The sequence below is a fragment of the Zootoca vivipara genome, chromosome 5 (genome assembly GCF_965207765.1).
Source record: "Zootoca vivipara chromosome 5, rZooViv2.hap1.1, whole genome shotgun sequence".
Taxonomy (NCBI): domain Eukaryota; kingdom Metazoa; phylum Chordata; class Lepidosauria; order Squamata; family Lacertidae; genus Zootoca; species Zootoca vivipara.
Window position 1 is genome coordinate 69,650,461 of NC_142588.1, and position 25,946 is coordinate 69,676,406.

General features: G+C 40.2%; 1 protein-coding gene across 6 annotated transcripts in view; it reads right to left on the reverse strand.

Moving 5' to 3' along the window:
- The window catches only part of PID1 (phosphotyrosine interaction domain containing 1), a 93,147-nt gene that overhangs the window by 57,698 nt on the left and 9,503 nt on the right, over positions 1–25,946 (reverse strand). For 4 of the 6 annotated variants that reach the window (XM_035134008.3, XM_088669743.1, XM_088669745.1 and 1 more), the window contains exon 2: positions 4,999–5,145. In XM_035134008.3, coding sequence (XP_034989899.1) covers positions 4,999–5,145 — 147 coding nt within the window. Of the gene's footprint in view, positions 1–4,998; positions 5,146–5,459; positions 5,598–25,946 lie in introns of all 6 variants that reach the window. The other 2 variants (XM_035134009.3, XM_088669744.1) reach the window with 1 other exon arrangement.

Here is a 25,946-nt window from a genome sequence, read left to right on the forward strand (position 1 = left end):
GTTTAGGAATCTGCATTTACCCTTTTTGAAAAGGGAAGTGGTTGTGGTCAGCTTACCACCATACCACTTACCAACTTGGCAAAGGACCTTGAAAGAATTTGCTAACTGCTTTCCGTATTTTGTGAAATGCAGTTGTACTGGCGAGAATGGGTTGCTACCGCACAATAGTCACGAAAGGAAGTGGCTTTAGTAATGCATGCATCAGCTAACCAACTGTGGCTGAAATAGAGAAGGTCACCTATGAATGTCAAATGATTGCGTTGGCAGTTTTACCATGTGAGGATGTGTAATTAAAGGAGAAGACTTGAGATGGTAAGAACTTGAGATGTTGAGTAAACACGCAAACACAGCAATGTATTAATGCAAGTGCCTGGTCCAAGTGAATGTGGATATAGTTCACAACAAGACTGTACATGATTCTATGAAGTCAAGCTTCGTATAAAGTGGAGTGTTCCATGTGCAGTGATTAATTCATTTTATTTATAATATGGGCTTGATTTTCTTAAAAGCTAGAACACATTTAATGTAAATCCTAAGCAATGTAGATATGTAAGTACAGCTAAGGGTACATTCCGGGTTCAGAGTTAACTTCCTTATGTTGGCACAGAATATGTCCAATTTTTTATTAACTCATGCTTTTTTGCTGGGGGGTGGGGGTGGTGACCTAGCAATTAAAGTAATGGTTGGGTGTTTCCCCCCCTCCAAGGGTAACATTGTAATTCCTGCTACAGAAATAATATTCCACATCCAAAACTTCAATTGTAATAATGGTAAAATAAGATGCTTCCCAAAATTAGTTAATATGACATTGCCAAGCTGAGAGGAAATAAAAACTTGAAGTTTGCAATCTTCCAATTTAAGAAGACGCACCACCATACAATTGCAAGTGCCATTTTGCAAAAATATATGCTGGAGTGATTGTCACCTGAACCATACAAGCACCATTCATCGTAAGCTTAAGACAGAAGAGTCAGTCCAAGTTTAAATGAAGATGTCAGGTAGTGCGGTGGAAACAAGACAAACAACACTTGTTTTTCAAAAAGGGTGACTAAACATCTGACTGAAATAAGAACTGACTCTGATCACTGACTGTACTGAACTGGTTTCACGTTGAAGAATTTAAGAAAAGTATTAAACTTGTGACACAACCCCACAAGTTATGGGCAACCTTTTTAACCTCTGTCATTTTGCATTTGAGTAATGAGTGGTTTGAAAATAACAGTTCACAAGAATCATTCCTACAAGTTCATGACTTCGGAGAGGGGAGGGGGAGAAAGCAAGATATCTTGATGTCTGTTCGAACTGTGGGGAAATGGCAAAGTACTTACTTGTCTTATTTGCAATGTACCCTTCACTGAGGAGCTTATGGCGGCATACTTGGGGCTGTTTTCACCCTCACAACCACTGTGGAAGTAGGTTAGCTTGAAAGACTATAACCTGTATAAGCCTGCCCAATGTACTCTTAATGGCAGGTCAGCAATTTCAAAACAAGCATTCACTATACAGTAGCAGTGTCTTTAACCTTGGGTTCCCAGATATTGTTGGACAACAGCTCCCATAATTCCCAACCACTGGCTAAGCTTGACTGAGGATGATAGGAGTAGTAATGCAACAACATCTGGGAATTCAAGCTTGAAGAAGGCTGCTCTAAAGCAAAGGAATTAAATGTAGTGCCATCAATATGTTTTCTAGATTCTAGTTCCCATCAGGCCCAGCCAGCATGGTAAATGATCAAGGAAAATGGGAGCTGCAGTCCAGCAATATATAACGGGTAACACATTGACTTTCCCTGCTCTACAGAATGTCAACACTATTTACACTATATCACCTGAGCTTTCAGAGTAGCACAGGGCTAGCATATCCTGACAATGTCTGCTGCTGGTAATTCTAGTCTCCCAAGCAGATTAACTATTTGGAAACATTCCAAACAGTTTGGAGTATTGTGGAAAGAGACCAGTATAGAAGTGCTAATGGAAAATGCCAACAGCTTTGTGAATGCCAGACCTGGTACAAGGAGACACAATGTAAAACCACTATCTAACCTGTAAGCTGCATTTTTGAGGTAGCAGCTCATAGAGTCAAACCATAATTTTTTTCACTGCTATTTATAGTAAATATGTGCTAGTTCTTGTCTAATGTAAAGAAACTGCTAGAAACTAGCATGAACACTATTAGTGGAGCATGCTACTTTTACTATCAATAAATTCAAACATCAAATTTAAATATAATTGCGCACCTCTGAAGTAGAAGGAAAGTGTTTTCAAATGAAAATTAACAAACTGTGCCAGCAATTTTCACACAATACATTCTGACACTTTGGAAATCAATAAATAATTAGGATGCTGGTCAAAGCCAAATAGGCACACCAAGACACCTGTTCACTCCTTGGCCATTTTCCCAATCAGAATATTGTACATGGAGATTTGTTATTTATAGGGGCACGAAGAATTGGCATATTCTGTTTCACTGTTCAGGTTTTGCCATTTTTGTCTTCATAGCAACCTGTGCTGTTCTTCTACTAGTGTTAAAAAACAGAGTTTCCAACATCAGTTGGAAACAACTGCAGACAAGGGAAAAGGACCAAGCTTGTTGACTTAGCTACATGATAAAAAGGAGTTTCAGTACCAAGAACAGAAAAAGTATAGCATGGTTAGCTCTTAATCTTATGATGCAAACCACCCCATCCATAAAATGCAACATAGGTTTTGACTGCTTTTGAACAAAATGCTGAACCTTAATCTGTTTTAACAAGCCAGGACATAGGCTATGATTTGTTTCACTTAAATGATGGTTTGCTTCTCTTCCCACCCACCCCAAATCTCTTCCGTTGGTGGCTATCACAAATGCTCCCTCTTTGAGACTGGAGTGATCTAATTACGACAATAAAGAAATCTAATCTAATCTCTGTGGCCATACCATATGGCTTCAAGTTTGCTTTGAAACAAGAGCCAACCCATCCCATGTCAAGCATCAACAGCCAAACTGTTTTGGGGAGGGCTCATCTCTTTGTAGATGTAATAGTTCCATAGTTCAGTGTTTCCCAACCTTGTGCCTCCAGCTGTTTTCGGACTACAATTCCCATCATTCCTGACCACTGGTCTTGCTAGCTAGGGATGATGGGAATTGTAGTCTCAAAACATCTGGAGGCACAAGGTTCGGAAACACTGCCATAGTTCACCTGCAATCTCATAGTGATGGGTAACCACAAGAGTATAAGGACTTTCAACAAAAGGTGACTAAGTGTAGACTGAAGCATTGGGCAACTAGCTACTCCATATGTACTCACAGAAAAAACCCTGTATCCAGTAGCCACTTTGGTCTCCAGTGTTGCCACCACAATAGCTCAAAGTTATTTTTTTGCTTGGTGCAGTCTAGTGAATATGTTATGTTTACAGTTTTGAGCTTGAGAATCATATCTCCCCCCATGGAAACTTGGTAGCTGATTTCAAGGTCAACATATTTCACTACGAAAACACGTATTGTTTTATCTTTTACTATATATATATATATATATATATATATATATATATATATATATATATATATTCAGTTCCTCTGACATTTTCTGCTGAGGATTGCTGGAAATGCTCGATCCTAAAAACCCCATGAACATCAAAGCTCAGTGGGTCCCAACCATACAATAAATATAACTCTCCTAAGAAATGAGCAGTTCACAAACTGCAGAATTCAAGGACCCAGAAGGAAAGGTTAATAATCCAAAACTTCCTAGGGGCAGAAGTGGCTAACTTTTTTGGTCTGTGGGCTGCTTTCAGCCTTGGACAACTTTCTATGGGCCATATGCCAGGAAGTGGGTGTGGTCAGCTGAAGTGGGTGTGGATTATGAAGAATGCTAATGTGGAATTCAAGTTCAATAGCAGAAGGTACAGTACATTTTACAGTATGTTTGACTCTGCAAACATGCTAATGTGCAAGAGCCCTTTTTTGCTAAGACGGTACAAGTCTCAACAAATTCTTGATCCTATTCCCACAGCTACATTGTCTCCGGAGAGTTAAATATTATAAACAGAGCTGACTGTATAAACACATAAATTGTTTTTCCCATTAATACGTGAGGTTTTTAAATTATTTTTGACAGAGAAAGTAAAGACACAATAATAAAATGGTGACTCAAGTTAGTGGCTTATATCCAATACTGTACACTCCTTTACAAAGAGAAGAGAGCTTCCCCTTCACCCTGCAATTTTTGTGCCACCTCCCATTTGGTTCTGGAGGGTCCCCAATTCTCCAGAGCAGATGTTTGTGGAGGAAGAGGCTGCAGGGGAAAGTGGTAAAAATTGCCTCTCATAGGATATAAGATGCCTAGGAGAATATAAGACCATTGGTCTGACTGCCACCAGTTCACCAAGATTTCAGACAGAAGTTTTTTCACAGGCCTGCCTGGAGATACTGTGAAATGAATTTTGGATTATTTGCATGCAAAGCATGTACTCTACCACAGAGCTACATATAGGGTTGCCAGACTCAATAGAGGAAGGAATTCTGTGTCTTTAATTGCCCTGCTCTCTTTTGAGTCTGGAAACTTTAAAGAGAAACCAGCAGACCCTTTGCGATGGCGCCCCTGGGATCGCGCCGCCTGGGGCGCCCCGCCCCCACTGCCCCTATCTTCCTGCGCCCCTGTAAAAACCTAACAGAGGATATGATTATGGTTCATACCAGTCCAGGGATCATGTAGAGTGAATTCGCTTCACAGTAAAATTTTCTGAGATTTAATAACATTCTAATTTTAATTTTGTGGAACTTAATGGGTTGGACTAAGACCCATAACATGCTTAGAGCAGACCCAATGAAATCAGCAAGACTTAGGATACTCAATGGGCCTATTCTAAACATAACTTTTAACACCTTGAACAAATATTTGAATACTGCTGTTTAAATACTATAGGCGTTTAAATTTCTCACCCCTTTTCAACTGCCTCACTATTAGTGTAGAATATTTCCACAACAGGCATGTTGCCTGGATTTTGAATTATTAGATACCTTGCATCCAGCGTGTGACCGGGTTTTCATTAATGGAGTTGTGGTGCACAGCTCAATGGCTTCTGGCTCATGGAAGATCACTGTGGGGAGAGGTTCCTTCCGAAGGGTTAAGACATTTAGCTTAGTCTTCAACATGGTCTGAAAGTGCTAAATGAAAACAGAATAAAAAAAGACAGGTTTTATTTTATTTTGCAAAAATTATGTGTTTAAACTCAAGACAACGAACGTGAAGGTCAATATTTCTACCTGACTTGTCCAATGATCTGTGCAGTGACATGGAAACAATGCTGGAGGTAATGAAAACTGCTTTAAGTTCATGTAAAAAATCCAAGATAGGGAGGTTTGAAATATATGCTTTTCATTTTCATTTTTAAAATTACAAATGAACGAGAGAGAGAGAGAGAGAGAGAGAGAGAGAGAAATACAGGACATTGAAAAGATTGGTTTGGATGCAAACCTACTCTTGTGAAAGTAGAATGCTCTTGAGCTCGTAGAAGGTAGCCCTCTGACTTCCATCAATTCCCCCTTTCCTCAGTAGTCCTGTATGCCATATCTTACATTGTTATGGATGAGGAGCAGCCTTTTGGGGCCACAGAAAGCTTTAGTGAGGAAAAAGGGACAGTAAAACCAGACTAATTCCATTGGATACTCTGCCATTTCCTTGTTTCCTTGCTTCTGAAGTGATTCCACTAAGCAGCTGAACAGCCCTTCCAATGATCTCCCTCATTCCCACCCTACCCCACTCCTCTGATCAGTGGGAAATACATAAATAAAAATGTCCAACCTTAGAGACCAACTAAGTTTGTTCTCGGTATAAGCTTTCGTATGCATGCACACTTCTTCAGATACACTGTGTCAGACCAACATGGCTACCTACCTGAATCTAGAACAGTGAGAAATAGTTCACTAGCGGGAAAAGTGGGCCTAAGAAGACTGGGAACTAGGGAGAGGTAAGCAAGCCAAACAAGGCTGCATCTGGTCCCAAAACTGGGAGTTCCCCACCTCTATCTATGGTCTATATGTATATTTTTAGATAAATCAAATATTCCAGAATACCATATGTCTACAGCAATCTCTCTTCCAAAAGGAAGTCAAGCTTAAGATATTCACCACTCATGGTAGTGGTAAGCACATAACATTATGCATTCTCAGGTTCACTTTCTCCAAGAACTTCCCACCATTCAAAGGGGCCTTTAAACTACCAATCAATCACCAATCAACACTTTATTACGGTTGTAGATCAGTCGTAGACCACGGCGTTTCCGTGCACTGCTCTGGTTCGCCAGAAGCGGCTTAGTCATGCTGGCCACATGACCCGGAAGCTGTACACTGGCTACCTCGGCCAGTAAAGCGAGATGAGCACCGCAACCCCAGAGTCTGTCATGACTGGACCTAATGGTCAGGGGTCCCTTTAACTTTACCTTAGACCAGCATAAGGAGGGAGGAGTACAGTCATTTAAAATCTATATTAAAAAACACTAAAAGGAGTTAAAACAGAATATATATATGAAAGTCCATAAGAATCCAAAAGAATCTAAGAAAGTCTAAAAGAAGGGTTAGGAACATCAGACAAGAGTGAAAGAGCACAAAAGGCTAGTATATATAAGACCACAACTGTCAGTCTACAGAGCACCCAAACATGAGTGCTCATTATATCTAGTTTGTTGCACAGGCAGGGGTGTAGCAAGGGGGGAGCGGAGGGGGCAGCCCGCTCCCAGCTCCATTTTTGGGGAGGCAGCGTAAGCAACACTGCCAGCACCCCGCTATGTAGCGTGCATGCGCAGCGTCGCAACACAGCGATGCATGCATCATATGTAGCAATGCATGCGTCGTACGTAGTGGCGCATGCGTCATTCGTAGCGACGCCGTACATAGCAACGCTGCGCCCCGCCCCCGGGTGCACATCGTGTTTGCCGCTCCGGGTGCCCGAGGGGCTTCCAACGCCACCGGACACAGGTCATCAAAGGCATGCTGTGTGTCTGAGTGCCCATGCAATCTACCTGCACTGAATGGCCTTCCACAGAATATGCACTTCAATTTGCAATGTGTGCATTCCACTAAAAGCAATGCAACCCCAGTAGGCAGCATCTACACTTCGGTGTGTGCTCAAGTATAAGTCCACAAACTACATGGTTATATTTTTTTCAGTGTCCCCCATCTATTTTTGTTTTATGTAATCACAGATGTCCCATGGCTGCTTCATTTACAAAAGCCATGTAATAAGAATTCTTTATACAAATTTCATGAGGAGTTCTCAGCAATAAACAATTAGCATACTTTACATAAACACAATATTGGTGACCTCGGCAAAACAGTATGAAAAGTTCTTGAATGAAAAGTTAACCGCAAACCAAAATAAATAAAGCTATCATAATGGTAAGTGGTTGCACACTTGAAAAACCATAAACATGAAAAGTGTGCCTAAGTAATACGGTAGCTGCTTCGTCATCCTACCCATGTATCATGCTACATAGATGCACCAATATGTCTTTACTGATTGTGCAAGCAGTTCAGTTTCCAAAAAAACTTCCACAACAGTAAGGAAAGTATTCAGGTTGCTGTTAATTCAATACATTCTAGTACACTGAAATTAGTTCAAATATATTTCCCATCAAACTTTCAAGTCAGCAGTTGGTACTAAATTCTTTCCTTGTCACACATTTTGCTTGCCATCCTTTTCTCACACACTTGGCTTGTTCTGATCTTAACTTATGTGTCTAGCCCAGTCCTAATTCTGGTAGTGATTCATAAGACTGAGAGCAGTCATTGCCAGAGCTAGGCTGCATAACTGCTAATATAATCTTCTCTTATATTCCCAGTTTTAAACTAGAAAAATTATATGGAATAAAATTCGGAAGCACTGTTGAACTTCATGTGCTTGACAAAAACATTTCTATTTCAGCGGGGATTTTTAAGTAAGCTATCTGTTTTATTATAATTTATAATTTTTAATTTAAGTTTTAATTTAAGTTTTTTCCCATGGAATGGTTTTTGTAATCTTATGAACACTGCTTAAAAACTTCAGTGATTAAGCGGTATAAAAATAGTTGTTGATGATTCCTTCTAGCAGTGGTGAAAGCGGATGTGCACCTTAGACACTGTATGGTGAGAGCATATGCAGCTATGACCAATGCCATTACCAGCCTATTTTGCACCCAAGGCAACGCAAGGCCACACACACACACACACAAAATGCTAACATCAGTTTTCAAAAATGTTTTCTGTGGGGAGTAAATTGTGCAGATGGGACACTGTCCCATCTATGCTACCTGAAATACATAGTTGAGGAAATAATTACTAATAATAATAATAATAATAATAATATTTATACCCCAACCATCTGGCTGTGTTTCCCCAGTGACTCAAGGCAGCTTACAGCACATAAAAAATTGTAAAACATTAAGACATTGAAAATTTCCCAATACAGGGTTGCCTTCAGATGTCTTTTAAACGTCAGATAATTGGTTTATTTCCTTGACATCTGATTGGAGGACGTTCCACACAGCGGGTGCCACTGAGAAGGCCCTCTGTCTGGTTCCCTGTAACCTAACTTCTCACAGTGGGAGAACTGCCAGACGGCCCTTGGAGCTGGACCTCAGTGTCCAGGCTGAAAGATGAGGGTGGAAACGCTCCTTCAGGTATACTGGGCCAAGGTCGTTTAGGGCTTTAAAAGTCAGCACCAGAACTTTGAATTGTGCTTGGAAATGTACTGGGAGCCAACGTAGGTCTTTCAGGACATGTGTTATATTGCCTCAGTGGCCACTCCCAATCACCAGGATGGGCAAGGATCAGGGAGACAGGTAGTCAGTTTCACTCATCCAAGCAGCCTGTCCACATCCTCGGAAATAACAGATTGGAATTCATCCCAGGCAACTTGACTAGACAGGACTCTAGCACTCTCCTGCCCTGGCCCTGCTACCACAGTGGAGTCTACCTCTTTCCAAATCTGAGTGACTTTATCTGAAAAAAACTGCAAAATCATTGCAGGAGATCTTGGGGTCCTCACCACACCCCAGTGGTGGAGGTGGTTCGGACTGCTACCGAAAAGAGTCTCCTGCTGCTGCTTTCTGCATATGCAATAGAGGCGGTGAAGAAGGTCCTCTTCGCCATCACTATCACCAATTGTTGCCTTGACGTTGAACTCCAGTCTGATTCACAGTGAGTTTTCCGCCACCAGAAAAGGGCATACACCTGCTCCTCCAATCCAGGAAGAAAAGCAGCAGCTGCTCGGCATTAGTATAAACCAGGCAGATGTCTGGGATTTGAAACATGAATATTAATTTATTTTGTAGGTTACTACCCACAGCAAATGTGTTGACTTTAATTCTGACTTCGAAAAGTCATCCATTTACCTTGATACAGGTAGGTAGCCGTGTTGGTCTGACGCAGTCAAAACAAAATAAAAAAATCCTTCTGGAAGGATTTATCTTGATAGTCAATGATATAGTAATCACCAGTTGAACAGAAAGTTTACATAATAATATGTACATATTTTAAATTACGTACTGTTTCATCTTCCCACGTTATCTACTCAGCCAGATCACATTTCATATACTTCGGTCTTTTGCTACTACAGTACTTTGATATGCAACTATTTGCCCCACTAACGCAGCTGAAGATATTTAGAAGGCAAACTGCTTCAACCAATACTGTCTTGCACAATGTTATAAAGCCACAAATGAAGACAGGTAATATGTTGCACAGATAAGTGTAGCCAATTAGAGAAGAGAGCTAAGCTAGGCTTAGTTTTCAGCTATATAGCTTCATCTTGGCAGACTGGAGTATGGCAAAGGCAACCATGGCACAACCTTAGGGAGGGGAAAGGAAGAGGGAGATGCTTTCTCAAGAGATTAGGGAGACAGAGCTACCAAGCTACTCCATATAAACACTAAAATGGAGTCTGAGGTGTCTTCCAACTTCCACAGAAAAAGAGACACCAGCTTCTTAAGAAAACTAGCTGTTTATTTAGGATGTAAAACTACTGAACCCAGCCTATCATCTCTCTCCCCCCCCCATACTCCCATTAGAAGGCAGATTTCCTTTATGGTCTTTATGGATTTTAGATGCATCATCCATCTTTTCTTGGATGCCTTAATTTTATTCCCTCAGATCACCGTCAGAATTTGGGTCAGGAGGGTGGAAGAAGGTTTCTACTACTGTATTACTTTTCTATAGATTTTGGCAATAATCTAAAGTAGTGAGTTAATATTAAACAAGCCCAAGTTCCGGTGCAGCACCTGTTGCTAGTTACATACTCTTTCGTATCACTCAGGAACAATAACTTCAACTCTATCAAATTCAATGAAATGCTGGAGTATAAAGTTGCCCAGAAAAGTCTAATTGTCTTGAAATATACATGCTTTTCCAAAGTGTTTCTGTAAATCCTCTAAACATGCATATAGAAAGATTACTGGATCAGAACTTTTACCATACAGTCATGAATCCCACTGAACTAGTGAGCAAAAAGTTGGGGAAGAGAGGTAGAATAATGCAAAAGACGTTTCATGTTATGTGGAGTTCTGTTCCATGTGGCCCAGGGAGAATATCAATTTCATATTTTCTCAGCTACAAGCATTACTTAACATTGATTTAATTTTCAACTATTTTATTTCAGCATTTATAGTATCAGCTGAGAACAACCACATCTGGTTATTGGGGCGGGGAAAAATTATTATCAATGAAGTTGCTATTGGAAACAAATGCAGAGGAACTGTTTTCTTCAAAGCTTCTTCGTGCATCTCTTACCAGTCATAACAGAGTAAAACCATCACTTTTTCAAGCATGGGGAAATGAAATTATATTGACTACCTAGGTTCAAGAAAGAACAGACTTCATTTGTTTTAAAGCCCTATGCTTCTAAAATGGTCTAATATTTGCCTGATGTAATACAACACTTCATCATTTTGCAGAACAGCAAAGGTCCAAAGGCTCTTCAGCTTAAATAAGTATGTGAAACTTTGGGTAAATAGTTACAGGCAAATAGCCGTGTTGGTCTGCCGTAGTCGAAACAAAATAAAAAAATTATTTCCAGTAGCACCTTAGAGACCAACTAAGTTTGTCATTGGTATGAGCTTTCGTGTATCTGAAGAAGTGTGCATGCACACGAAAGCTCATACCAATGACAAACTTAGTTGGTCTCTAAGGTGCTACTGGGGAAAAAAATTGGGGGGGGGGTAAATAATCTCTATATATATAAATGTAAAAATCATGAAAGTGCGGGCTCCACTTTTCTCCATAACCGCTTGACCAATCGTCCTGAAATTTTGACACAACGATCCAGGCCACTCCCCGAGCGTTGTTAGAAAAAAAAACCACACACACCTCACACCTCTGCAGGTAAAAACCTGTTTTTCAACAAAGTAAAACAGCGCCCTCAAGTGGATTTCCTCCCACAGTACACCCCCTCCCTTCCTGTGAAATCTACACCACACCCACAAACCAAATAATGACATCATCAAGGCAGCCATTACCAGACCCCTAGGCCCCTGCCAGGCTGCTAGGCCCCCACTAGGCCCGGGGGGGAAGGGCGAGCACTCGGGTCGCAGATCGCAGCATGGCCTTTGTTTTATGTAGGCCCCTGCCAGGCCCCCACTAGGCCCGAGGGGGGGAATAACCCACAGCAACGCACTTGGGGGCACGGCAAGGGGTTTTTACTTTAAAATTTAGCGAGCGTTGTGTCACATGCAAAGCTCCGGCCATTTTAAGTAAGGGCAGTCATGCGTCTTTAAAAAAAACAACCATGCACTTTCTCTCCCCAGTTTAAGTCCTTGGAGGAACTCGCCTTCTGTTGCTACGGGGTTGTGGGTCTTCGCTATTTGATTCCCCCCCCCCCCCGGTCGGGATTATTAAAGTAGTTCTCTAGGTTCTCTGGGTCACCTACTCCAAAATTAGAAAATCCAAATAACAAAACACACACACACACCAAAACTCACAGCAATGTCCAAATCATACAATACCCACCAAAATAAATGACAACCCCAAAAATAAAATTAAACAATAATAACTTCTGCTTCTCATGTTCTTATTTTTTAAAAAAATTAATCTAAATATATAAAAATGTTCACGATGTGTGTGCAGGGGCCAATGTATGGAGATACAGGGGGGAGGGGACAACACTCCCTGGGGAAAACAGAGGGAAGGGTGTCCTACTGGAACACAGGGATGGGCCAGCGGGTTGGAGAGAGGAGGGGTGGGATACATCATGAATCGGGACAGGGTGGGGGAAATCACAGGGATGACCCACAGCAACGCGTGGCCGGGCCAGCTAGTATAAAATAAAATAATGAGTGCCCAATTACGTTTTACTTCTTATGCCATACAAGTTTCAATTGCACAGCATAAGTACAACATTGGTTCTACGACCTGTCCACTTTTGTCTCTTCACAGGGTACTTGTGGGAAGGAACTTGCTGTTAAAAAGCAAACACGAACTCTCTGGAAATAATTTCACTTATTTTTGGAAGGGAGTATCAAAAGAAAGATACACAAGTAACAGCCAAAATTGGAGCAGGTGAAGGGAAATGGAATAGAGTGGCTAGAACACTGAACATCAGCAAGCCATGCGGCTACATTCTGTTACAGGTTCCACTCATTTTGTGAATTTGTATACCATTCTTCAGCAAAATGGGTCATGGGGGAGTGGAGAGGAGTTTCACTGCTGTACTTGAATGAATCATATACAGTTGACCCTCTGGATACGAATTAAATTCGTCCCGGGGGTCTGTCCGCAACCCGAAAAGTCCGTAGGCAGAGGTGCCGCTTCTACACATGCGCACGGGGTGAAATCCGGAGGTATACACTTCCGGGTTTGCCGCGTTCATAACCCGAAAGTTACCTATCCAGAGCGGTATGTAACTAGAGCGTCCACTGTACAGGAAATGAGCCCCAATACCTATAGCAATGGAAATGGCCAACATAACATGAACATTCAAGAAAGGATTGCAGGGCCTGGGAAGCTGTGTACCTGTGAGCCTAACTTAATTGATGGAAAGCATTGTAAAGGCCTGAATGCTAAATATAGAATGTGATCTGCTTCCAGGTTTCCCATGGGCATCTTTCAGGCTGGGAGAAAACAGGCATGCCTGAATAGACCTTTGCTCTGATCCAGCAGAACAGCTCTTATACACTTTGAAATGAATGGTGTTTTTTTTTTTAATAAGAAGAAGTTTCTGGTAAGTGGTCCACTAACAGCCTCTAGAAATTACTGCAGCAATAACCTCGAACATTATTATTTTTATTTTATCCATAAGTACTATTAACAAGTCCAGTTCAAAGGTCCAAATCAATGGACAGGCTTCCATTCATTTCAGCATGTTTTAAAATTAAGCTCTCAATACTATGAGTAGAATCTAGACTAGAAGGGACAGTCTGATGCCTCTGGATGCTGGCCTGCTCAAATATAGTGGATGTATTAAAACTGGCTCCAGAAAGTCTCGTCTTTGGCACCAAAAGAAGAAAGTATTTCATAGTTAGCCAATTTGCTTCAGAGCACTGCCTGTGCATCTAATATCCTTACCCCCTGTCCTCATCTAGGCTACGGAAATGTTGTCTAGATGGTTTGCCAAAGTTATACATACGGTATTTGAAAACCATTCCAATCTCGACATACTCCAGGAACCATCAGCTTAGTAAGTGTGGAAACAATATTTACAGGACGGCCATATAGGAAAAAAACAAGTTGTGCTTCATTTCCAATCTGTACATAGCTGTTCCAATCAGTCCAAGGGTAAAGCACGTCTCTGATGTAACCATTTACTGGCAAAACTCTGAAAAATCCTCAGTGAGAAGGACTTTAGATATAGAGTTACAACTGCATCAGGGTTTCATGATTATGCCAACCACATAAGGGGTTTTCTACATATATTCCTGAAATAGCCAATTTCCTGGAATGTGTTGCCCCCCTTGCTTACTGGCTCACACAGCCATAGCTCCTGGATATAGAAGAAAATATTTCTGCCCTGGAAGACTTCCAAGTTGCTTTAATGAAATTTGCAGTTCATAATCTTTTTTAAAGTTTATGATAATTTATTAGTTAATAAACTTCAAAGCTGATATCTTCACTGTGGTTCTGGAATACTGCTTTAGTAGCCAAATCCATACTAGGCTTTCTAAAATGCTAGGATTCTTAACGGCTAGATTTTAAAATGCAGCTTTAATCATCTACAATATGCAAGGGTACATGTTCATAATTATTCCTTATGGGCTGAGAAACAAAAAGATAGAAAACCCGTGTTTATATGTGAGCAGGAGCAACTTGTAATTTGGACAGACTGAGTAAAAGAAAATGCTGTTTATTAAAAACCATAAACTTAGCTGCAACCAGTTCTTTCACACACACAACCAATACAGCTTATTTAGCTCAGGAATTGTCTCAGTTCAGTTCAAACTGTCCATTCAGCAATTCTGAGAATGTTTCACAATACTATGGGCTCACTTATTCATAAACAAATCATTAACATTCTTGACATAAATCCATAGTTTGCAGCAATTCCCAGCTATGATCATGTTTTACTACATTTGCTTAGCCCTTTATGAATGGCAGTTTTGTTTGATATAAACCATCTTCAAGGAACAAGACCACAAATTATGTATTGTAAGAAAGTGGTCGGTGTGAACAGCTTGCACACAAACAATGGCCTCATTATCAAGGGTGGAAGATGCCAGGAAGTTCTCCTGCTCAAGTTACCTCTTCTGTGCACTTCCACTCAGTCCAAATGGGGTCATATAAGAAAACAGCCCTGTGGCAGTTCTTACAGTTCAACTGCTAAAAACCCAAGTTGAAGTATACTCTGTGATATTATCATGGCAAACTTTCTGAATTGAGTTATACTTTGAATTAAAGGATCAATGAACACAATTTCCATGTGTGCTCTTTCTTCTTCTTAATTTTACTACCTAAAGATCTCTCACAAGAAAAAATGGCAAAGATGTCAAAATCCAAGTAGCATGCTGCCATAATATCAAAACTTCCCACATCTTTAAAAGGAGGGAATCCTGTTTTTTCTCTACTTCTGGGCATCTCTGGGACCTCCCCTTTGCTGCCTGTCCTTTTTCTGTGTTTTGGTCATGAGTGGGGCATTTTCCAGGAAGTGGGAACTGGTGTAATGTGCTTTTTCATAGATTAGAATGCAATACAAACTAACGATACCATTTAAAATAAAAAGTTACTTCACCTATTGTACAAAAAGGTAGTTTGAACCCAGTCATAGTAACTCCAAGTTTCACTGTTTAGTTTAAAAGGCCATTTCTCAACTACTTAAAAAAGAGAGAGTGTTGAACAATACTGTTTGTAAATGAAAAACATACATATCTAGTAGACTGATTAGATGGTTTGAGATAGAACCTATCCAGCAAATAAATATTTAGCACAGTAAAATAATAAATCCGGGGTCTTTGAAAAGAGCACTTGCCTAAACAAATGTTATACTATTAAAACTTCTTCCTGAAAAAGCACTCTTGTGTATCTTCCAATTTTAATAGCCTCTCCATTAGGGATATAAGAAGGCATCATTTTCCTTTCCGCCCTTTATTCATCGCATGCAGCACTGTTTTGTTCCACCCAAAACTGCATAATTCATCTCACTGCCTGCTGTGGCGAAATTACTAACTTACATAATTTACATAATTAATTGCGGTATGTAAATGTAAGGGGGAGAGATTAGAGAGAACCTCCCCCTCTCATCAGGAGCAGTTCGTCCCCAAGCAGCCATGAAATCGTGGGGTCTGAAGGGGCTAGTCAGGAAGCGGAGAGAGAGGGCCAGGTCTCCGGCAGCATGGGAGAGCCCCTGCTCCACAGGTGGGAAGAGAGAGAGACGGAAAGGGGGGAGAGGGAAAAGACGGAGCGTAGACCCTTTCCCCCGGCACCGGAATTAAGGGGGAGGAGAAAGGGGAGGAGATTCACTGTCCCGAGGCTGTTATGTTGGTCAAAGTCGCGAAAAGGGGCAGTGCCGGATTCTGAGACGGAATGAGCGGACATGAAACCGACAGCTCACTACACTGTAAATAACGTGCACCAATAAAGACTCTTTTAAAGACAAGTATGTGGAAAGTCGTTACTCAAGAGTAGCCGTAGCAACCTCTGACAGTAAACTACATAAGTTACGCTGTCATTACATTACGTTATTCCACCCCATTCATTTCAACGCAAAAGAAACACAATGCAAATTGGGAGGTGGATAGAAATGGAATCAATTGTGAATCATTTACAGACTGCCAACAACAGCAGCAGCAAATACCAATCATATTCACTGGATTGATTTCTGTTTTGAACATGGAACAAACAAACAAATATGGCCATTTGTGTTTCCATTTCAGTTTTTGTTAGAATTCTCCAATCTCCATAGTCACCACTGGTGTAGCAAAGCTACTTACAAACTGTTGGGGAAAAGGTTTTTTGAGTGCCCCTTTCTAAAGTGTTATAAATGTTATAAAGTCTACTTCCACCCCAACACAAAGCTCCTCCCAGTCTAGCCATCCACACATTTGTGTGGAGGTCTGAGGCAAGAGAGCAGTCTCACATAGACCTCTACAACTAGTGCCTCCCTCCAGTTTTAGAAAGATGTCACTAGACTACAATGTCCATCATCCCTGATCACTTACCATGCTGACTAGGGCTGATGGGAGTTGGAGTCCAACAACATCTGGTGGGGCAATGGCTCCCCATCCTTGTTCTACAACCCTGCACAAACACCTCCACACCTCAAGGGTGGGTGACAGGAATGGGGTTACAGCTGCCGTCCTTCAGCTCCTTTCTTCACTTGTTACCCCTTCACGTAAATAAAGAGTGAAAGGGACCAGTGTGTGCACATTTCTAAATGCAAATCTACAGTGGCAAAAGGAAGTCTGCCTTTTCCCTTTCATTCTTTTAGCATGTAATTAAAAAGGAGGCACAACAGAGCTTGGCTACTCCATTTTCTCTCCCAGCTTCTGTTTAAGAAGCAGTCTACATATGAAGTTAAGATGCCCATAATGCTTCCTTCCATCCTATCCCTATGTTCTAATAAAGGCTGAAGGGAAATACACTGTAAATATTTATTTTTCTCACAGATGTACTGAATACAAGCAGAGTCTTTAAAAGGAGAGGATGTGATCCAGTGCCAGCTCAAGTCAGTACAAAGACACTGATTGACTTCAACAGACTCAAATTAAACTTCAGAAGCACCATGACTTCCTCCAACAGAAGCCATTTTCACATCTTCTATTCATTGAGTTCTGTGGTGCCTTTCTGCATTCCTAAGGTCTCTACCACCCTCAAAGCAAATAAATAGCAGACATCGGGGGGGGAGAAACCATGTACTTATTGATATGAATTTACTAATTACAATGGAATGCCAAAGTTTACCATATTTCATAGTAGCCCACTGCATGTGTGCGCGCGCATGTGCACATGTTGGGCAAAGAGAGGAGTCTTGCCAGATGTCGGGTAAGACTCATTTTGGTTTCAATATGCACACAAACAGCAGTTTTTCGAAACATTTTATGGGTGTGGCAGAAGGTCCATATGTATTCAGCCCAGAAAATCTTGTAGGCATCCCATATTCAGAGCACATCATGGCAGCATCAGCCAGATGTTTTTCCCCCTCTTAAATTTAACCTGATTTTTCATCTTTACATATAAATTAACACATGCAAGTTTGTGCCATTGACTCATGTCCCAAGTTTTTTTTTAACTTCCTGTCATATTTTATTACTTTTGTAACTAATGTTATAAGAGAGCTCTTCAGAAATTTTGAAGAGAGAACACTACTATATTATACGTGGACAAAATTCACCATGCCATGTAACTGCAAATACTATATCTTAGCTTTCCTTAGAAGCTGGTTATTTCTTGAGTGGCAGATCTATTGTGTTCTGCTTCAATCCTCTCCATAGACATGTGGTACCTATTACAGATTTTATAAGAAAATAAGAGCATGCAGAGGGGAAAAACCAATCCTGCTCAGGCTTTGGTGTTAGAGAATAGCCATTGCAAACCATTGGAGCAGTAGACATTCCTTGGTAATTTTCATTTTCTGATTATATGGTTCTCTGTCGATGCACGGTAATAAGCACTTAGGCTACCCTTTGAATAAAACTTCATACATTAAAAACTAGGTAGAAGCTTCTGCTATGTCCTTGAAAGCCAGGGAGTACTCATTTCAAATAAATGTATTAATTGAAAGCTTTAGTGGCTGTAGCTGCACTGTACTAGATGTTATAGTATCAGCTAATGGGCTATTCCAGCAAATGAGAAAAAACAAAAAGAAATCTCAGAATCCAAATGGTTGTCTGTGCTGCTAAAGAAATTTGTAGTGGTGGTTGTTTTTTAACTTGCATTCTTTTCCAGGGCATTTCCAGTATAGTTCAATTGGGAGATGCTGTGTTGACTTAGTGATGCAGCCAGGGCCAGTGTTCTGTGTCATCAAAGAGAACTTTGCACATTGCCTCAAAGACTGCTAGGGTTGGACCCAGGGTTAGTCAACCTTAGAACAGACCCAATAAAATCAACATAAGTTAGCCCAATTGCCTTCAATGGGTCTACCCTAAGCATTATTAAGTCTGGATCGAACCTCTAATATTTGGGAAAGAATACAAGGCCCAGTAGAATTCTACCTGCAGAGCCAGAACAAGTGTTATAATTCTGCATGAGAGTTTCTCTACATGGAGCAATTGATCCCCTAAGATTTAGAGTTCTGAAGACCTAGGAGAGGAGCAAAGAGCATTAATTAATAATGCAATTTTGCAAATTCCAGCTACATCTCTCAGCCACATATCTAGTTATAATATATTGACAAGCAATGACAATATGCAAGACCAGCATGTAGTACATGCTATTACTGTATAATATATAATATATATAATATAATATACAGGCAGGTGCATATTCCAACAGGGACTCAAGGGAATCTGAACATCACAAGAGCAGAGAGGAGAAACTAGTGTAAGCTCCTTTTCTGATTACAGGTAGGTAGCCGTGTTGGTCTGAGTCGAAGCAAAATAAAAAAATTCCTTCAGTAGCACCTTAAAGACCAACTAAGTTTATATTTTGGTATGAGCTTTCGTGTGCATGCACACTTCTTCAGATACACTAGAAACAGAAGTGTCAGACCCTATATATATACAATATATATATATATATATATATATATATATATATATATATATATATTGCTCCTTTTCTGAAATATTTTATATGCATTTTCCCTTGGAAAATGTATCCATATTGTGTGATGTGAAAGGACTGGTCACCTATTTTAACCTATTTCAGTACTTTTTAACACAATGAATACCTCTTAAGTTTGTATAATCTTCTGGAGGAGCAAATTCTGGATAACAGCCATTTATTTCAGTGGGATTGATTTTGCTCTAGCACACCCAACATTAACATTTGAACTATTCATATACAAGAGGCCAGGGCTTATCCCCGAGTGACCACAACCACATCCATAACTCAGTTGATAACATTTTAATTCAGTCAGTAATTGCTGCCGAAACTTTAGTTTCATTCAACATAAGTTTTTCCAATGCCAAACCATGATGTAAGCAAGCTGTCTTATCAAATATTAAATTCTCTATTATATCCCTACCTAAGAACATAACTTTGTTTATTCAGTAATGCAACCACATCCTCACAGCCAAACTTTCTGCAAGGAAGGCCTCTGATGCTATACCAAGAATATAATGCACACCCCAACAGTAAATGTACAATTACTTAAAAATAAGTCCCAGTCCATTCAATCAAACCTACTTGCAACTAACTATGCACAGGACTGCAGTCTTTGGTGTATACTGTATAATGTAATGTCCATTGGTCATTTCCTCGATTTTCATCAGAAGTTTGTATATATCAGAAGTTTGACTCCACTAGTTCCCTATAGACCAGCCCCCCAAATCTGCAAACTATTTTGCCAGTTTGAGTAGCAAAAATGCCCATTTTCATTTGGGAACAAGTTTCCAACTCAGTTTCAACAAACAATGGTAAAGAACTCCATGTGGAATGGGCAACACTCCAACTTTCTTGGATGATTGATGAAGAAACAGGTGTACTACAAGGCCACTCTAGGAACAGCTCAGGCTTCTTCGAGATCCCAGTAGTTTTTTTCAACAATTTGGTGGGTCTTCCTAGAGAAACAAGAATTTCCCCAATGACTGAATACGCTATGCCTATGAGTTAAAATGTTTTTCAAAAGTGAAAATTACGAAGTAAACAAGCATTCCGGTATAAACAACCTATATTTGACACTTGACAAGATCGTGTCCAACAACAAAGGTAACAACCCCTGAATTACTCCTGTATTCTAGCAACTTGGTAAGAAAAAGAAAATTGTACATCCCTTGTTGATTCCCCGGTTACCTACCTGTAACCAGAACATAGGAAACAGTTCAAGAGTCAGTACAGAACAAGTCTTCTTACAGAAGCAACACCCTACAAGATACAGCAAGTTTCCACACCCATAGCAGGAACTGGCATGAATCTAGGAAAAAGTCCACAGAACAGTGGTAGAGCACATATTCACATACAAAACATCTCAGGTTCAGTCCCTGGATCTCCAGACAAGGCTAGGAAAGACCCCTGAATTAAACCCTGGGGACTGCCACCACTCACCTGTGTGTTTGTCTATGGAAATCAAAGGTTAATTATACTCACTTCGGTAAAATCAGGCTAGTACCTGATAATTGAAAAGACTTTTTTTAATATATCATCTATGGCTGCCCCCACCCCATTTATTGCTGATTTGGAGGACAGAGCTGAGAAAGACTTACACACTATCCAAATGTTTGTATATTTAAACTATGTACCTGTATCTATGAAATGTATCTACTTCTGGAACTCATCATCTGACAAATATATTTGGCTGGTACACTATATTATTGCTTAAGTACTAGATCCAACAATAACCTTGTAGTATATCCCAAGTTTTGAAATTCTGGAACTGTTAGCAGCTACCTGTATATATTTACTGTTATTTATATACCCCGTCAATGTATGTGTTGTTTTTATAATGTAATAAAGGCAGTAGAGATAGGTAAGTACTTAGAGAAACCTAAGATCCAAATTTTGGACATTTGAGAGGGAAGGAGGGAAGGAAAAAAAGGAGGGAAGGAGGGAGAGGCAAGCACTGTGACTTTTTTGGAGCCGAGAACTAAATGATGGACTAAAAAATTATAGGATACTGGTTTGATTTAAAAAAACAACAACAGATTTTAGATAAGCATAATTTCCAGGTACTATTTTTCTGTGTTTTAACTTTTCAAAATTTCTTAATAAATGCTGCTTGCTTAAACTGCTTGTGCCTTTTATGGCAACCAGCACGTGTACCTGTTTTTATCCTATAAAATACTGGATAATATGTCAACATCATCAAGCTGTATGGCAGCAAGCATTTCAAAATGTCCACTGACTGCTTCCATGCTATCCCTTTGCCCGTTGGAAGGGAGAAGGAAAGAAATGGAGATGACCTTCTGATATTTGGAAATGTCATGTTTTATGCTAGGTAAGATTAAAGAGCCCTTGCTGAATCTCAATGATAAAAAAGCCAAAAAGACTAAACAAGAGAAACTATTTACAGTTAAACCTCTCAGCCATTCACACTGTTGATGGTCTGAACCATCTGATGCAGATACTTGCGAAGAAAGACAGCCTGACAGTTGCAGTACCATGGAAAGCTCCAAGTGAACAACTTGCTCTGAGAAAGACTAGAGGTAGACAGAACCCTGTGAATCCTTCTATCCTATCAACCCCACTTAAGCTCCACCCTCTTGTCTAAAAAATGCAAACTCTTATGAGCTGCCAATCTCCTGGCCTTAAATAAAGCACTTTTCCATTAGAAGGCTTCCCATGCTGTTGGGTAGGGTGTGAAGGAGGCATTTGACCCATCAAGTGACTTGGACTCAGGAAAGTGCATCCATAATAGTCTGGGCTTAGGTTCTACTGGCTCCTAAACACCAGTCCTAGGGCTTAGCATCAGGAAGCCAGGTCACACACACACACACCAACCGCTGCTGCAGCAGCATCAACTCAGCTATATCTTGAGGTCAAGTCTGGGACTGTGATAGTTGAGAGCCAACATTTCTACAGTGGTGCCTCGCTAGACGAAATTAATTCGTTCCACGGGTCTTTTCTTATAGCCAAAAATTCATCTAGCGAATCCCATAGGAATGCATTGAATTTTTTTTGAATTTTTTTTGCCCATAGGAACACATTAATTGAATTTCAATGCATTCCTATGGGAAACCGCGATTCGCTAGATGAATTTTTCGTAAAACGCATTCATCTAGCGAGGTAACCTCCGCTCGAAAAATCCTTTCATTAAGCAGAAATTTCGTTAAGCAGGGCATTCGTTAAGCGAGGCACCACTGTATTATAAAATGGAATATAATATTCTCTGGACACACATCTTCTCACCCATAGAGACAAGTTCAACATACATCATCATAAAAATTGGTTAGTTTTATAGAGAATACCACTCGTCATCTGAAACTGGTATTCCATCAATAAACATGCCAAAAACCCTCACAAAATATTTTTTTCCTTCAAAATTAAAACCACATATATTAGAAAACTTTAACAGATTCAGATAATTAATCTCAAGGCCACACATGACATTTTTTTTTAAAAAAAAGGAAAGGAAAGGCAATGTATCACTTAAGACACTCTCCACAAAAAGAAGTCAAGGACTTCTAAATTAACAAACACCATTATTTCACACACAATTGTAGCACTGATTTCAAATGATCTCTTTCTGAATTCAGTGCATTGCAGCGCAATGGACTAGATGACCCTCAGTGTCCCTTTCAACTCTACAATTCTACGTGAAGCTCAATTAGGGCTTTAAGAGCTAATGAAAACTGGCATACAAACAAATATTCTAGATTGAGAAGCTATTGTCTGAGAAAGGAGGAAAAGAATAGAAGCTTTCCTCCTACCTTCTTCATATAAACCAGATACTAGAGAAATGAAGATAGCAAGATAGCCCTGTGTCCATATGTGTGGAGGCAAAGATGCACTTTTATCACAATTCTTTACAATCCACAATTACGTAATGAGTCTGTTTACACAGCAAGGAAAATGAGGGTGTTAACAGAGTTGCTAAATCCTTGTTCTTTTCCTTGCACATAGAACGAGGCTTGCAAGGACCACACTTATGAAGATTAAAAAGGAATAACCACCGGCAGACATACAATGCCAACTAGTAATTACCAGATTAAATACTCAAAGTTATTTTGAAATTATGTTTAAAGTAGGCTAAAGAAGTGCTTAAAGGAATTCAGTTTGAGCATTATCAAATTCTGGATAGAAGATAAAAGCCTAAGATAACTAGAGTAAGAGTCCACAAATTGCCCACAGGAGAAATGATCAGTTACCAACTCAATTTAAAGAGCTGGTGGAAGATAACTCAAGAATGAGACAGAAGTCGGTTGGTTCTATTTATATTCTTCACTCTACTGTCCAAATCTTTGTCATCAGCATTTGTTAGCTGCCTTTCTAGCACTTAAGGCAATATACAATGAACCAAACTGAGCAAATCTAAAGGGGGGGGAGCCCAGAAGGAATAACACCAATAAAAAGAAAAAAATAGCCAGAACTAAAGACCAAACAAAAAAGATGTGTTTTGCACCACCACCTGAGAGACAATACAGAAGAAGATCTAAAGTCCTCAGCACCTTTAAAAACTTATCAAAAGCCTAGCTTCTCACCATGACCAGACATTGTGTGGAACTGGGAACTCAAAGAAGGGTAATGGTGACAACACAAGGAAAGGCATTTAGGATCAAGCTGCAGAAGACTTTATCCATGCATCATGTGAAGCAAGTTCCTGCACACAGAAGCTCGAGGGATAAAATCATTAGTCTTTAGTGTACTAAGATTCTGTTGTATTTGCTGCATGAGCTTTAGAATGTAAGGTAATTGTGAACTTTTACAAGCTGGCTCTTTCAAACACTGAGCCCAGGTGGAAATCAACATTCTACCTTTCTAGAAAAGCACAAAGCAGTTCCTCTTTACACTAAGTACTGTGGTAACTAAAAAAAATCCTAGATATTGCATGGTTTCAAAGTGTTTTCCATTCAATAGTCAAATAAACAAACCCAAACATTAAACTGCTACAAACTGAAAGACCAAGTCTCTCCATGCCTACAACTTAGAGAAAGGTCTACTCCCATGTAAGCATGTGAAAGCTTGCAGCCTTAGACAATAAATTATTCAGAACTTTAATTAGCTACTTTCAAAGAAACCACTGATTTCAATCATTAGATGAACTGTTAAACTTCATAAGGCAAAACGCTGTAAATGAATCTCTTAAGATCTGCTTCTCAAAAGTCTTTCTACAAAGGACCCACAGACTTTCATTTTCTTTGGTCACACAGTATTTCCCAAATTTAGCACTTTTGCAGAGCTGTTCATTTTCTGCAAAGTATAAACAACACAGAAAAAAGGAACTGCCCAAACCTAAGTGGTGCCAGATGAGCTGCTCTGAATTCACAGAGCTTTGTTTTCAAGTTCCCTAACTCAATACTAACTCAAATAGCAATAACAGTCTAGGAAATAAAGTCCTTTGAACTTGTGAAAGTAGTAAAACAAAGAATCAACTTCCCTCATGTCCCACACACACACAAATTGATGTTAAAGAGCTCTTTGCTTTCACCTTTTAGCTACAAATTGTAACAACACTTAAGTTTGCATTGCAGTATCAGTAATGAAAGTGCATTCCATGTTAGGGATAATTAAGAAAGATGCAACTTCTCTTGGAAAACTGTGTACAGTTTTCAGTCTCAACCCTGTGTGAGAGACTGGGAAGTGGAGATCTCTCCATGTCAGAGGCTGGGAGAAGACTGGGATGCTTTCAGGTGAAAGCTGGGAGGACACACATTTCTATGTATGGGACAAAAGTTAAGATTTGTGAGAGAGGATTCTGAATTGATCTCTCTCTTCTCTCTTTTTCCTTTCCTTTCTTTTTATTATTCTTTGTGTAGATTAGCTTGTATTTTACTGTATTGTGAAAAATGTTAATAAAACTTTATACAAAAGAAAGAAAGAAAACTGTACAGTTCTAGTTACTGCACCTCAAAAAGGTATATTGCAGAGCTCTTAAAGGTGAGGAAAAGGCAAACAAAATGATTAGGTTGCTGAAGGAACTCCCCTGTGAAGAAAAGCTACAACATTTGGAACCTCTTAATTTAGACAAGGGGACGCAGGTGGCGCTGTGGTCTAAACCACAGAGCCTAGGGCTTGCTGATCAGAAGGTCGGCGGTTTGAATCCCCACGACGGGGTGAGCTCCCTTTGTTCAGTCCCAGTTCCTGCCAACCTAGCAGTTTGAAAGCACATCAAGTGCAAGCAGATAAATAGGTACCGCTCCAGTGGGAAGGTAAACGGCATTTCCGTGCGCTGCTCTGGTTCGCCAGAAGTGGCTTAGTCGTACTGGCCACATGACCTGTCTGCAGACAAACGCCAGCTCCCTCAGCCTATAGAGCAAGATGAGTGCTGCAACCCCAGAGTCATCCGTGACTGGACCTAACGGTCAGGGGTACCTATACCTTTACCTTTAATTTAGACAAAAGGGTGATGTGACTGAGAGGTATATAGCGCCAACGCAAGACATGTTGCTACCTAAAGCAAGACCAAAATCTCCCCCTACTCCAAGTCCACACTTGGCATTCCACAGAACTGGTACTTGAATCTTTCTTCAACACAGGTTACTAAGCAGCAGCATCCAACACACCCGAGGACAAGAGTTGGCTCAGAGAGGAAAGGGCAGGCCATATTGCACACACAGTGCTGTCTTCCCATATTCTGCTGCTGCTCCTTGTCTCACAGCAACTGCTACCCAAGGTAGGGCTGCCATATGACCAAGTTTTCCTGGGCACATCTGGTAATCAGGCTGCAAAAGTGGCCTCAGCAAAATGTCAGGGTAGGGCGGGTTTTGTTTTTTTGTTTTTAAAGTGCTTTTAAAAATCCAAGAAGAGCCTCCAAT